Source organism: Botryllus schlosseri, chromosome 10 (assembly GCF_051294905.1).
Source record: "Botryllus schlosseri isolate E-star chromosome 10, Bs_hap1, whole genome shotgun sequence".
In the NCBI taxonomy this organism is placed as follows: Eukaryota; Metazoa; Chordata; class Ascidiacea; order Stolidobranchia; family Styelidae; genus Botryllus; species Botryllus schlosseri.
Window position 1 is genome coordinate 9779552 of NC_137245.1, and position 14479 is coordinate 9794030.

At 39.8% G+C, this 14479-nt stretch overlaps 1 protein-coding gene across 2 annotated transcripts in view; it reads left to right on the plus strand.

Annotated features, from left to right (window-relative positions):
- Positions 1-14479, plus strand: part of LOC145448128 (axonemal dynein light chain domain-containing protein 1-like) — a 37210-nt gene that overhangs the window by 20071 nt on the left and 2660 nt on the right. Inside the window, exons 12-24 of one of the 2 annotated variants that reach the window (XM_080326452.1) lie at positions 1221-1324; positions 1380-1507; positions 2907-3013; positions 4164-4247; positions 4310-4436; positions 5236-5329; positions 6453-6637; positions 7478-7574; positions 8588-8761; positions 8896-9192; positions 10710-10805; positions 11883-12043; positions 12675-12774. In XM_080326452.1, coding sequence (XP_080182578.1) covers positions 1221-1324; positions 1380-1507; positions 2907-3013; positions 4164-4247; positions 4310-4436; positions 5236-5329; positions 6453-6637; positions 7478-7574; positions 8588-8761; positions 8896-9192; positions 10710-10805; positions 11883-12043; positions 12675-12774 — 1754 coding nt within the window. The remainder of the gene's footprint in view (positions 1-1220; positions 1325-1379; positions 1508-2906; positions 3014-4163; positions 4248-4309; positions 4437-5235; positions 5330-6452; positions 6638-7477; positions 7575-8587; positions 8762-8895; positions 9193-10709; positions 10806-11882; positions 12044-12674; positions 12775-14479) is intronic. The other variant, XM_080326453.1, reaches the window with a different exon arrangement.

Genomic DNA, 14479 nt, shown 5'->3' on the forward strand with positions numbered 1-14479 from the left:
CAAGCCGGTATCAACTAATTAAAATCAACATTTTATGTGTTTCTGATAAACAGGTGGTTAGTAATGAAGCACTTCCACTTTTCAACTTACTCAAGTAGCTTTTGCTTACTTGCATTACTTACTGCACAGTGGTTATCTTTTGTGACCTCTTCTACTTCAAAAAGTTTGTGTTACTTTCACGGGTGAAATTATCCTAAAGACTCCGTGAAATAGTTCCTGTATCATGGTGACTGAATGTATTGAATATAGAGATTGCATCGATATGTAGTACGATTAGTCATGTTGCGTTATTTTGATCAAGACACTCACAATGTACAGACTCTCAGACTGCGCGTTTTTGGTGAAACGCTCTACCATGCTTTGATAGTATCGATCGAATTAGTTGAGCAAAAGCTGTCACTCATGGCTTGTTTGAAAGAAGACATTTTTGTCGCAGTGAATAGCACGTACTTATTCGCACTAGGTGTACGTTGTTGACTCTATAAGGAAGTAACCAAAACTTGTCCATTTTTACAAGAAGGGTATCTCGTCTTCTTGATTATATACACGCTCGGTTGCCCTGCTCTCGTCCACCTACAAGATAGCGTAATGGTGAAGCGTCCGGCTTCTTCATCGGTAGATCGTGGCTTTGATCCCCGGCCGGGTCAGACCAAAGACCTGAATCGTAACACTGGTATCCATGACTTCCCTTCTTGGCGCTCATGCATTAATGGTATATCATGGAGGGGTGGTGCAAGACTAAGAAAGCCGTACAAGGCTATATCTGCACCTTCCTTGTCCAGCGGCATATGCACATCATGCACTCATGGTATGCATATGCACAGATCGTGTATGTCTATCATGAGTCGGTGTATATGCCGCAAAAAACATCAAGGACTTTCTAGCTTCGTGGCGTAGTTGGTTAGGCGTTGACATTCTGAAACCAGCGATATATTACTTGTTGGTTTCGCATCCCATTGAGATCGTATTTTACAGTTTTGAAAAGTGAAGCAAAATTTTTCGAAAAACCCACCAGTGCCAGTCGTTTAAACTGCATGGCATCCACCTCGACCTACTGTCCAGTTCTTTTTCTGTGTTAATATCCATTCCGCGACTCTTTCTTGCTCTTTCCATTCCTTGTGAGTGCGTTCCTCTGTTAAATTATTTTTCTTGATGGAACGAAAGAGGCATATTGCCCACAATATTGTAAATATCACTAACCTCAATTGTTACATTTCCAGACACAATGATCGGTTATTTCGAGGACACAGATATCCGAACGATAAAGCTGCCACCGTCTGATTTGGTCGAAAGTTTGCAACGTGACGTTTCCAAATGGGAATCGGTGGGATATTCGGATGCTTTTTCGATATCTTTTTTTGAGATGTTGGAATATTTAGATCATCGGAGAGGACTCGGAGAGATTTGGGGGCGACGTGCTGCTTTCGAATCAGGAATTGCTGATAAAAATGGGAAAGGAGGTGGAATATTGGACCGAGGTTGGGATTACAATTTTCGAACGTCACAGGCAAGTGGTTTGTCGGTAGAAATAGAGATATTCAACCTCCCACTTAATGATATGTACTTCTGTGAATTGGCAGAAAGTGGTGTGGTATTGTGTATATTATGAATTTCTGCTTATCCAACCGTTAGTCTTTTGTTGACAAATACTTGAAAGTATGGAATCAAAATCATCGAGTAGACTGCAATCGGTTAAATTTCAAGCCACTCAAAGTTTGAAATAGGTATTTCCAGGACCTATACACATGGGCATAGTTAGAATATAAATTAGCAAATCGGCAAGGAATTAAATTCCTTTACATATTGTGTTGTAACTGACTCAAAATAGTATAGCGATTATGATGTAACCTAGTTGATATGAATTGCATCGAAAACATTCCCCCCCCCCCCGACAGTATTAAATTTGGGTCAACTAGTTATTCAAGGCATCTCCATACGATAACTTTATGATCTCCAGTTTGGCGCAATATTATTATATTATTGCTGCCTACTGCATCGAAAATGTGTTTATATCAACTCTCAAAGTTTGCAGGACCAAATTCCGTTGGGAGTTAACCACAGAAAGTACAGTATACTCACTAAGAGCAAAGCTGTTCTTGATACCTAATAAACGCCTCACTGTGTCTGCCCAAAATCTGCAATTATAATACTCTCCAGAAACGATTGACTGAACTTGGGACTGAGACCAGCAATGAATGAGCAGCATTTAGGTTTGAAAATACTGAAAAAAGATGACTGATATTGTAAGATAACACTGGAGTGGGTGTGTTTAGTGTGAGCATTATGCACGATACCACAATTCTGCAGTGAAATTCTGGACTTCCATATAGACTACACCAAACAAAGTAGCATCCGAGCATGATGAAGTTGATCAAAAAGACTAATAGGCGTTAACAAGTCTTGGACTGTGAATTATTTAGCGTACGATGTAGTTGTCTGGCTGTACGAGGGGGAGATAGTGTAGTGGTTACGATAAGCGCCCAGCACGCAGACGAACCGCGTTCGATTCCCGTCGGAGGTTTATCTGGGCTCCTCTTCCCCTGCCGTTGCCGTTCTTACGGCGACAAAAAAGCTCAGAATAAGACCCGACGAAAGAAAGCACTCACAATGAATGGAAAAGAACTAGTTGGAAGGGCCGCGGCTTCAAAGAGATCAACATCAAAAAAGAACTGTGACATCGGGCACTCTAGGCCGAGGTGGATGTTAAAGTAAAGGATCGCTACTGATGCGTGTCGTTCTACATCCTCCTATCTGTTCATGACATCGCATTGTGTCTTATCGCGTTGTACATTGTGTGTGACTTGTTCAGATCAAAAATATAACCCAACCATGTTATGTTATTTTATGTTAATCAGCACCCACAAGTATTTAATACCTTCTTGCTGAAACTGACCATTCAACCTCAGGTCGGACTCAGGTGAATCCTACCAACAATATGGAGTCATGAACAATAACAGCGACCGATTTCATCTCATGCGAAAGCAAATGGACATCAGAATCACCGGAGAAAATGGTGAGCTGCACCTTTTTTTAACTTTTTTATCTCGCAAATCGTGCCGCATTAGGTTTATTACCCGGTTTTATACCGGTTAGAGATACTCTTGTCTTGAAAATTCATTTCACATCACCGCATCAAAATGATGTCTGCTTCTCCGAAAAAGGTCAACATAATCTTATTCAAAACAGGTTGAGGTGACTTTGGGTTCATCGATGTTGTGCTGAAAGTTTTATAATGGATAATTAAATTACATTCACACTGGACTGAGCCAATTTTCGCAGATTATATTTGGCAAACATTTGGAATACGGGTAGTCCATTCAACACTCGGTACTTCTCAACATGAAGTTTTCTTAGTAATATTGGTATATTATAAGGTCAGTTGCTGCTGTTTATTAATAGGCTATAATGCGGCAACATTGGGATGATTTGCTTCAATTTTTTGTTTTCGTTTTGTTATTCGTAAGCTTCACGACAAAAAAGAATGTATCGGTCCGTACACTTCAGGTATCAACATCATGACAGTCAATTCAAAGTATTAACTGAAAAGTCTGCTGCGTTTTCTCACTGAAAAGTTTTCATACGAGTACCTTCTGATTCGTTCGCTTGCGTAGCATTGCACAGACGTAGTCAACGTAGTTACCGTTGATTCTCAAGTAGAAGTAGAAGTAATGCCGTAAATTTCCACTCAATTACAAGTAGAAGTAGCAATTTCCAAGACATGTCAAAACTACTTCAAATGGAAGTAGAAAATTAAAGGTCTACACAATTAAGTAAGTAGATTTAGTCGATTTAGTTTTATCAGTTGATCAGAGGTGGCTAAGTTTAAATTTTGCAGATGTACCTTCACGATTGACTCGAAATGTCTAATGATTCTACAAATAGGCGAAATTGCATCTTCAACCGTATATTCAGTTTCTATGATACATACAATTTCACTTAAAAATACGATACAAACTGATCTTTAAAACACTTTCTACTTTTCATATTCCGAATATTTCTGCCTAAAACTGTTCAAGTAGAAGTGGAAGTATTCTAAAACATTATCACTTGAGTGAGTGCATGTACAAGTACGAAAAAGTTTCTTGAGTACTGCGAAATAGTAGATGCACTCCTTTACTGACCACCTCTGGTATTGCGCAGCATGATTCATTGCTATACTTCAGGAACTGCCAAGGGAATGATATCCCTACAAAACAGCTTCGACGTATGGAACACAAAATTTGTCGTGTCGATGAGAGGCTCGGACGGTATGAAGCTTTTACACAATTATCTACCCTGGAATTTAGTTTTTCAATCTTGACCTTCTCAGTGATATCCGACGTCGAATGGCTCAAATTTTACGATATGATCAACGAATACGATTCGTTACTGGAAGCGATTATGAAATCAGTCGATTCGATTTCGAAGGAGGGTCAAGATAATGTCAATGACACCAGGTGGGATATCATTATTTGAATGCCTTGTAGATGTTATTTTTGTTACGGTGCATATCTGCTGGTGAGTAGTAGTAATATCATTGTATTTTTGTATTTTCAATGAATTTTTCTGAATGTCAATGAAATGACAGCTTTCGTGAAGCTTATGAAGCTGTTGCTTCAAAGTACAGACCACATACTCTTGGACCTTCTACTGTCCAATGAAGATCCACATATTGAATTCAGTTTATGTCATGTCCAAATCGAAGTCCATATCTAGAATTCTGCGGATCTCATGTCCAAGTCCACATTATATGATAACTGAAATGACCTCTCAAAAGATTCCCCCAAATATGAAGTACATTTCTACTTTTTTAATTGCAATCAAGCACATACCAAGATTTTGGGTTTAGCCTACATATCAATGGCAAAACATTATATAAATTCAACTGGATAATCCATTGGTTATGTTTATAACAAAACCAATTAAAATTTTTCCAAAGAAATCAATTGCAGATGTAATACATTGGTTAGGTTCGCTTGTTGTACACTCATAGGTGGCGTTTCCTGTCCCATCTACAATGCTTGCTTGTGTGATGTAGGTTTATCTGGGCTCCTTATCGCCACCTAAACTACGGCATCATTCTCTTACATATAAGAACCCAAGAGACAAAGCTGGCAGTGATGCAGTACAAGAATCAATGAGATTTACATTTAGGCTACGCTGTCGTAGCCAGCACTCCATTACCGGTACCAATATACCAAACGAATTCCTAATTGTAAAAGAATTACGGATGATTAAAGTCAATTCTATTTTCAGAGTCACGGTAGACGAAATGATCGAAGATGTCCAAAAATGGCTCAAAGATACTCTGAACGGTATCGAAGGAGAGAATGGCAAAATGGCGGCACAGGTATACAATCTGATGAACCATTGCAAATCAGATACGAGCATGGATTTTCGGGATCGGCATCCAATCCTATTCGATAAAAGATAATCCTAATTCAATCTGGATCCTGTTTTCGTGTCTATTGTCAAACTCCCGATCTGAAAAAATCCTGCTTAAGGCTGACAATATGGCTGTTCGAAGATGCAGAGCAGTGGTCGGCAATCAGTGGTCTTTGACAAGTTTATATACTTTTGCGTAGTTGATCATTGATAAAAAATTGAAAGAATATCAAGATAATATTTTTAATCAAAACATATGTGTTACTGCCTTACTGTGTTCCATTCTGACCTTATACTGTATGAGGTGCAATCAATTTTCAAAGTTCAACATTTGTGTTTGTTCTATGAGCCTTGAAAAGGAAATATCATAATGCATTCACTGGAAAACATCCACAAGCTTCGCCATGATTTCGTGAAATCGACATTATGGTGGTAAAAGATACTTCCAGGTATTGGGACTATCACTTGGAAAATATGTATTCCTTTATTTTACTTGCTTGTCACTTTATTGGTTCTTCATGTTTGTCGATTTCAATGTAGTAAGTATTATATTTGGGAATTTTATCACCATCGTTTCAACGTAGCCATGTAGTTGATCGATTTCCAGCAAATCTGTGTCCTAAATTCTTTCATAAATCAGCAGTATCGCAATCCAAACTCCGTCTCTTGCTCTTCTCAAGATGAAAACACATGAAAAAAGCTTCTCCCTTTGGGTATGCCTGGAACAGATGTTTGGTCATGCTGGAGTAACAAAATTGGCCACTGTGAATACCATTATTTTATGAAATAGTCAAAATCAAAAACCGGAATTGGTTCAATGCGACTGGTTGGAAGTGAGTTATATTTGATGTGCAGATTTTCCCAGGCATCCCAACTCTTTTTTCACTGTTTTTTCACTATCAAAGTTGCTTGTATCACGACAATGCATTGAAGTTTTCTGTAAGGTTGCTACTTTGTCCAAGCTCATACGAAACAGAGAAGTCAACAAACAGACAGTCACTTTTACGAATTCAGATATTCGGAATCCAGTGATACTTGTAAATTTCTATTGCAAAATGGTCATAAAAATATTGTTATATCGATTCCAGATTTCCACGATACACACGCAAATGGTGCACTGGATGGTGCAGATGCTGCTGCTACTAGCTCCCGATAGAAACAACTTGATACCTTCAGAAAGAAGCTTGGCGGCAGGGTGTACTCTCGAAGAGTTAACGAAAAAATGCATCGGTCTTACCGACCATCTGAGCCGTGTCACTTCGTACCTTTGCCAGTGAGTTTGTGATTTATTACCGACACTGGAGTGTCAAGTTTTCTCGTGTCTTTATTGAATGAAGACTGGTCCGTGACGATGAACTTGCACTTTTTTAGAGTAGGCCTACTCTAGTAGATTTTGAACCCTGACTGAAGCGGTTTTCTTCATTTTATGAATATATTTCTACCTGAAAATGATTTTTACTCATAAAATCACTATGAATGAAACATGAAGATATGTATATAACGCAGGGCAATGTGCCTTGTATTATCATCTTATGATCCCACTGTAAAATGATGTGTTCTGTATCTGACTCCAGTTAGGTGTTGGTAGATATGCTGTGTATCTCTCCCAAGCTTCAAGTCTATGTGAAGCACATGGTCAGTTTCGACACATTGCGACAGCTTGTTGCACCAACTCCACAAACTGCTGGTTACCCACTGCATTTTGTGTTACTGACAACCTTATTTCAATATTTGAATTGAACAATCGAACTGCACGCTACTATATTTTGCAACAATGCATGTATAATGTACAGTACATATTGAAAACAACCACGATAACGTAAGTTTAACTTGCAATATTTCCGATTTATATCTCTCACGACAAACACGAGGTGTTGTGAGAAGCCTTCATAATCATAATAATCTGAAGCTCTATTATTTTCAACCTATCAAGACACACAAGACATAATGCCTACTATAACTAGTCTTATCAGCTGTGCTTCGATTTTGACTATCCCTAGTTATTACTGCAACTGAGGTCTTAGGCTGGTCTAGCTTTGAACACATCCGCACATGCCTTATCTTGTCGACACCGGCCAGTGAAATGGTCACTATCACTCTAACATCGTTTCAGGTGCTCCGGTGCTATCGTGCAGATGATCACGCAGAAAAAGAAGGACGCGGGAGAAGATGACGCTGATCACGAAATGAGAGATTTCTTGAGAGTCAAGGTACCGTCACTTGTATTGTTTTTTTGCTACAGTATGTGTTGTAATGTAACAACGACAGCCACCAGTGGTCAGTAATAAGCTACTTTGAAGTTTTCAACTCAGGCAGACTTTGCCTACTTGCGCTGCTTACCCAGGTTACTATGTTTTTGGACTACTGCTCTTTCAGGAAATACGACTTTCCTTATTATTTGGTTGTAGAAAGTAGTTTTAAGATAAGTTCGCATGACTTTGCGAGTCAAATATTCGTAGTGTGTCCGTGAAATAGCCTCTGTATCCAGGGTTGTAACCGAGTCACAAGGTCCTGAGTCACAAGTCAATCTCACTAACTCTATGATATAGAATGGCTCGCATTCATAATCTAGTAATAGACCAGACAGAAATACATATTAATTTTGGATGACTTGTAACCAGTATAATTTCCTTTCAGCCGCAAAAAAATATCCACAATAGAACTTTTAAAGTCATTATTACTGTTATAACACCACATCCTAATACGTGGTAATCGGATATTCGACACGCTATTACCAATCCCTTGACCTAAGTAACCATGTCTACTTAGAATTGCTTGGTAATCGAGTATAAACCCGGGAGTGAGTAATATATTCATATTGAAATCAACCCGAATATTTACAGCTGTGGTGATGCGTAATGCAGCAATTATTACTTTCATCTGGTTAGTATGCCTTTGCACAGTACAGTGTTGCCTTATTGCGACAGTGCCGCTATGTTCTTTTCTGTTCTGCCGTCAGTTGTGTTCTATGTTTCTTAAAGCCTCACCTTTGCTATAATAAAGCGATAGTCAGTTACCACAATGCAATAGTCAGTGCATGACATTGGCTGATTTTGTATATCAACTGGGACCACTCAGATTTTCAATTGATATCTAGTTTCATACTGCCACACTGTGCTTTACGTACTACATTTGGAGCAAACCTACTATGTTTTTGATCGTTGTGTGCGAGGCATGGCAAATTTCTTATATGAAAATTTTGAGTGGAATATCACTTTTTTAGACGGAATGCAAAGAATGGATACGAACTTGCCAGCTGCTACTCAACACCAAGCTGGAAAAGCCGATAATGTTGCTGGACGATGAAATGCAGGCAAGACTTGGCGTGGGCAAGTTCATGGCGAAGAAGGAACAGGAATTGTCGGAACGACCCAAAAAGGAAAAGAAGAAATCGAAGGTTGGTCGTTACACTAGTATCTACATACTTCTTCTTCACTCCGTCTTATATATGTATCTTTATACTTTTTCTATCTTATTGCCCTTGTGTACAGCGCCGTAGGGTATGGAATGATATACCGAGTCTAATTGCAGGACAAGGCAAAGAAATCAGCAGCCAGTACCGATAAGAAAACAGCACCGTCTACGCAGACACCGAGAGACGTTGCGTCTACAGCAGCACCTGGCACACCGCTGTCTACACAGAAAACTAGCGCTGCACCAACAGCGCAGACACCTGGTGCAGCACCATCTACACAGGCGACGGGAGCTGCACCATCTACACAAGCAGGTGGCAGTGTACCGTCTACAAAGGTGACTGAAGCTGCCGGTACTATACCGTCTTCTCCAGTACAGCAAGAGCAAAAACCTGATGGTGAACACAAAACTAAGGTTGGTTTGTAAATTATGCCACAACTTCAATACACACAGCGCATCGAAAAGCGTTTTCCATGGCCATCGATTACACCATATGACAGTGCTTCTGATGATGCTAGGTTGATACGTATTGCTGACATCACTCATTACGTCGTCATAATGGTATGGATGAAGTGGGAAGTTCAAATATGTACCTTTTATGTGACCGCAAAAATAATGGAATTTCTGAACTGCAAAAAGATAATTTACTAGTATATTCATATTGAAATGAACCCGGATACTTTTAGCTGACACCCGTCAGAGGTAATCGTCAGCAGCTAGTAGAGAATTGGAAAGAACATTGTATATCAGCAATCGTAATCACAAAATGGCTGTGTCATGAAAAGTTGTTTGTACACCATCTAAAAATAGTACATTGAACGCTCTCTCATTCGAAATTTCATGCTGGTGACGTCATATTTCATGATACGATTGTTGATATACAATGTTTTTTCGCATTTTCTACGAGTTGCTGACGATTACCCCTGATGAGTGTCAGCCGAAAATATTTGGGTTCATTTCAATATGAATATACTACTCAATTTTATATTGAAGTTCTGTACCTCCATGAAGCTCTTCAAAAAGATAATTTGGTAGTTTTTCGACCATGCTCGTTTGATTGCATGTAGTGACAAATCTGACAAGTTCACGGAAATATCATTTCCACTAATATGGATAATTGTGTAGCTTTGTGTCACGTGTTTTTGATGCTGGGATACGACTTATCGAGGTTTCAGGCTTCATTGGTTGGAGAAATAGCAAAACTATAATTCTCGTTGAATATGTAACTCTTAGTGGTAGGGCGTATCATTTTAGTACTAGAAAATATTGCCTCTAACTACTTGGATCGTTGCAATTGGATGCGAATATTTGTATGATTGTGTCCAGGCCTACTGTCAAACAGTGTGTGTCACATTCAAGATTGTAATATCAAAGTGTGCGGTTAGGAGTAACGAAATGGGACCCCGGTCTGTAACGGTATGCGCATCCACAGGTACCCCCTAGGACACAGGTTCTTGATCTTTTTTGATCACGGACCCCTTCAAGTTTTATGGGCGGTTGTGCGTACCACCGAAATTTCATAAGCCAATGACTGTAAGTAATGTCATCACATCACGCTCAACTCCTATTAAGGCTATTCCGTGACTAAAATGAGATAACTAATGACTACACAAAGGTAGTCACAGCCCAACTCGCCACGTCATTGTTGGTGGATAATCTGTTTTTGTGGTTTTTTGATTACTCATTTCCCTTCACGGACGCCCTAAAACTAGTTCACGGACCCGTAGGAGGTCCATGAACCCTAGTTTAAGAACCCCTGCCATGAGGCCAGAGATACGCATCAACCGAGTATAATTGGAAGCGCAGTTAATAGTGTGATCGATGCACAGTTCTTGGTGCGGTTTGTGTGTCAAGGAAGTGCCCACATTTTCATCGACGTACGGTGGCCACTATGAAATTGAAACAGAATCAAATTTGTGATATCACGCCAGCAGGTTACAGAAGAAGGAAAAGATGAGACCGAGTTGGGAGATGACGAGGCGCTGCCGGATGAAGGTTTGACACAAAGGAGGTTGACTCAGTACGAGGTGATTCTTTACTTCTTAGCATGAACTTGAGATCGCTCAACGCTTGCTGCATGCTTTTATGGTATGATTGCAGTGACATATCCAGCCTGACGTCATGTTCATAGTCGAAGTTTCGTTACATTTTCTCCTGATGGAGTTTGAGTCGCGTAAAATTTTGTAACACTTTTTGCAGCCACATACCGGCTCGAGTCTGAGTTTGTTAAAATGCTGCGACTCCAGACTTGTACAAACTGCCAATCTAGTTGATTGACAGTCAACTAACTACTGGTTTTAGTAGTTCCAGCGAGCAGTTCTAGTTCTAGTTTTAGTTTCGAAGTTTGAAAACCCAACTACTCCAACTACTTTTAAAATTTCAACTCTTTCAAACTAAATGTTACTAAAATTGATGCTACGGAAGGTATCAAGTTTTCCACGTTGGCAGAACTATACAAACTTAATTTCTTTGTGCAAGAATTTTACTTAAGTATCATTAATTCAAAAGGTTGATTCGCTGGGTAATAATAATAATAATGACTACGGCAAATGCAGAATGTGCCACAACCAAAACGAAACTGAGACATATCCAACAGATTCCGGGTAACGATCGATTCGACATGATCCAAATGATCACGTTATTGGGCACTGTGCATACTCTTCGGAAGGCCTTGAATGCACCACTGGACTAAAATTACAATTATGAATCACAGCATCATTTCTGTAATTTCGATTCTTCATTTTCAATCATCTCTACCTCTGCTCTGCAACCCTTGCCAATTCTTCATCTACTGCTCTGCCCCCCCCCCCCCCCCTCACCCCGGATGATGTGTGTATTTACCAGTTTTACTGTGAATAAAGAATAGAATAATAACTAAAAATGCAATAAACGTATAATTTCTAGAGAGGAGTTACTGGAAAGTTGAAGTCGCAGTGTATAAAGTTCCACGAGTCAGACCGGGTATTATGAAAATGTCCAAAGTCGGAGTTGGAGTCTGTGGTAAAGTGAACCGACTCCACAGCCCGAGTCGCGACACCCAGATTTACCAGCAGTTATCCCTATTAATGTGAAGAATGACCAAACGTATTTTCTGATGCTCGCAGATCATCGGCATGGATGAAAATGTGGAAGCCGCCTCGCTCGACGACGGCGAATGGGCTAGAACGGACGGGTCATCGGGGTCACTCACGCCGCCCTCGTCTGACCTCACACAGCAAGCGTACGATACTATCGCTAAAATGGACTTATTCCAAGAGCAGCTCTTGTGAGTAGTGTTGCATTATCAATAACTACTTGAAAACTTCACCAACTCCATAGTAGAGACAAGCAATGAGCATAATTTGTATTGGAAAATAGGATTTCATGGTCTTAGTCAACTTTGGGTTTGATATGGACTAGGAGATGAGATTTCTACCAATTTTCATGTGAATTTTCACCAGATTTTAGTCATTACCACATTTGGACTTGAATTTTGTATGTGATACGCGATTTATTCTGTGTTTTGACTTAGACACGAAATCACGAATGATCTAATCCGAAGTTTATTATTCCTTATCAAGTCGCTAATGTTCTTCACACATCAAACATGAACTATGAAGCATGCCGATATATTTGATGCATAAAATATTCAACCTCGACCCTGGAGTGACGTGGATGGCACACGTATCAGCAGAGTTGTTATTGTTGTTACTTATGTATATTGTATAGGTAGAAAAGTGCTATAAATTTCTACTCAATTACAAGAACGAGCAGTAATTTCCAACACATGTCAAGGCTACTTAAACTGGAAGTGAAAAATGGTAGTAGATGAAAGATGGCTACACCGATTAGTTAATGTCTTGAAATTTGACTCAAGTCATCTCAACACTGACCTACAAGTCTATTTTTCTTCCCAGACTCACGGAACAACGGGCTCAGCAAGCGGAGGCGAAAACGATTGAACTTGAAGAGAATCTCAAAACGGCATCTGAAATGATTCGTAGCCTTGAACGAAAGGTAGACAAGATAGTAACTCTGATAACTGTTGAATCGATCCTTTATAGTTGGATAGGAGTGACCAAAATTGATTTTTGGTGAGATATTGACTATTCGCAGAGGTGGTCAGTAACGAAATACTTCTACTTATTCGAATACGTTTGACCTACCAGCACTACATACTTGAGCGGTTGTGTTTTAGACTTCTTCCACACCTACGTAACAGTTTTTTAGGCAAAACAACGTACGTCGTACATGTTTGCATTAGTTTCATGAGTGAAATTGTGTTAACAACGGACAAGATAGCGTTATGGTGGGGTGTTCGGCTTCTTGATCGATAAGTCGTCGGTACGATCTCCGGCCGAGTCTGACCAAGGACCTGGTTAGTAACAATGGTATCCACGACTTCCCCGCTTGGCGCTCAGCATTACCGGGACAACATGGAGTGGTGGTGCAAGACTTCGAAAGTCGTACAAGGCTATATCTGCACCTTCCTTGTCCAGCGGCATATGTACATTAGGGTTGTTCAGATTTGAAAAATTGTCAGGAAACTTGGATGCTTGTGACCAAAATGATGGTTTAGTACATAAAAACACTTTTATGAGCAATTTTGGTCATCTTCATCGTGATCTTCTATCCCCGAAAACCCCCCAAAGATCCACGGGGCAATTATCCTTACCACTGGATATGTAATGTTGACCACGTCACCGGTATATAGCTTTTGTGACGTTATCAGTTGAAAACGGCCGTGAAGAGATAATATATTGCAATAAAATAGCCATGTTTTCAAAATCGTACTTGAATGCAGTCCTATAAACGCCACATGCACATCGATTTCACTCTGCACAACCTGTCTATCATGCTCATGGGAATCATGTATTGGTTGCACCATTGACATCTGCTTGATTTGGATCGTACATTGAAGAAACGCCGTTGGGTTGCAATTCGTGAACAAATACTGATATCACCTGCTAGTTTTCAGCCATAAGGTATTATTCAAAGGTATGCAATGCCAGTAATACTTTTCTCAACTTCAAATCATCTGCATAATACCGAGTTATCTTATTTTATGGTAGACTGCAATTTAGTTGCAGAAGAATGTCTGAAACAAAGTGGATATGGGTTTTGCGGACCAACCATGAACAAGATTCAGGTCTGCCCACTATTTGGTCTGATATTCTGGTCACTATTCGGTCGGATATTTATCTGAGTGTATTAGTCACTCCAAGCTACCGACTCTAGGTGAGGTTCTACTACATCCGCCATATCTGAAACAAAATTGCCCCGAAACTACCGCACAACGCAGGACTATGTCCTTCTAACTGTTGAAGAGGTTGCCAACGTATGGAATATGACAAGAATACCAATAAGGAAAGCGCTGAACATTGTGTTGATGCATTGTTTCAGGCATTCTTCTTCAACTAAATTGCAGTCTACCATAAAATAAGATAACTCGGTATTTTACAGATGATTTGAAGTTGAGAAAAGTATTACTGACATCACATACCTTTGAATAATACCTTATGGCTGAAAACTAGCTGGGAATATCAGTATTTGGTCACGAATTGCAACCCAACGTCACTTCTTCAATGTACGATCCAAAACAAAGCCGATGTCTATGGTGCAACCAATACATGATTCCCATGAGCATGACAGACAGGTTTTGCTGAGCAAAACGGAGATGCATGTGGCCTTTACAGGACTGCATTTCAATAACATTTTGAAA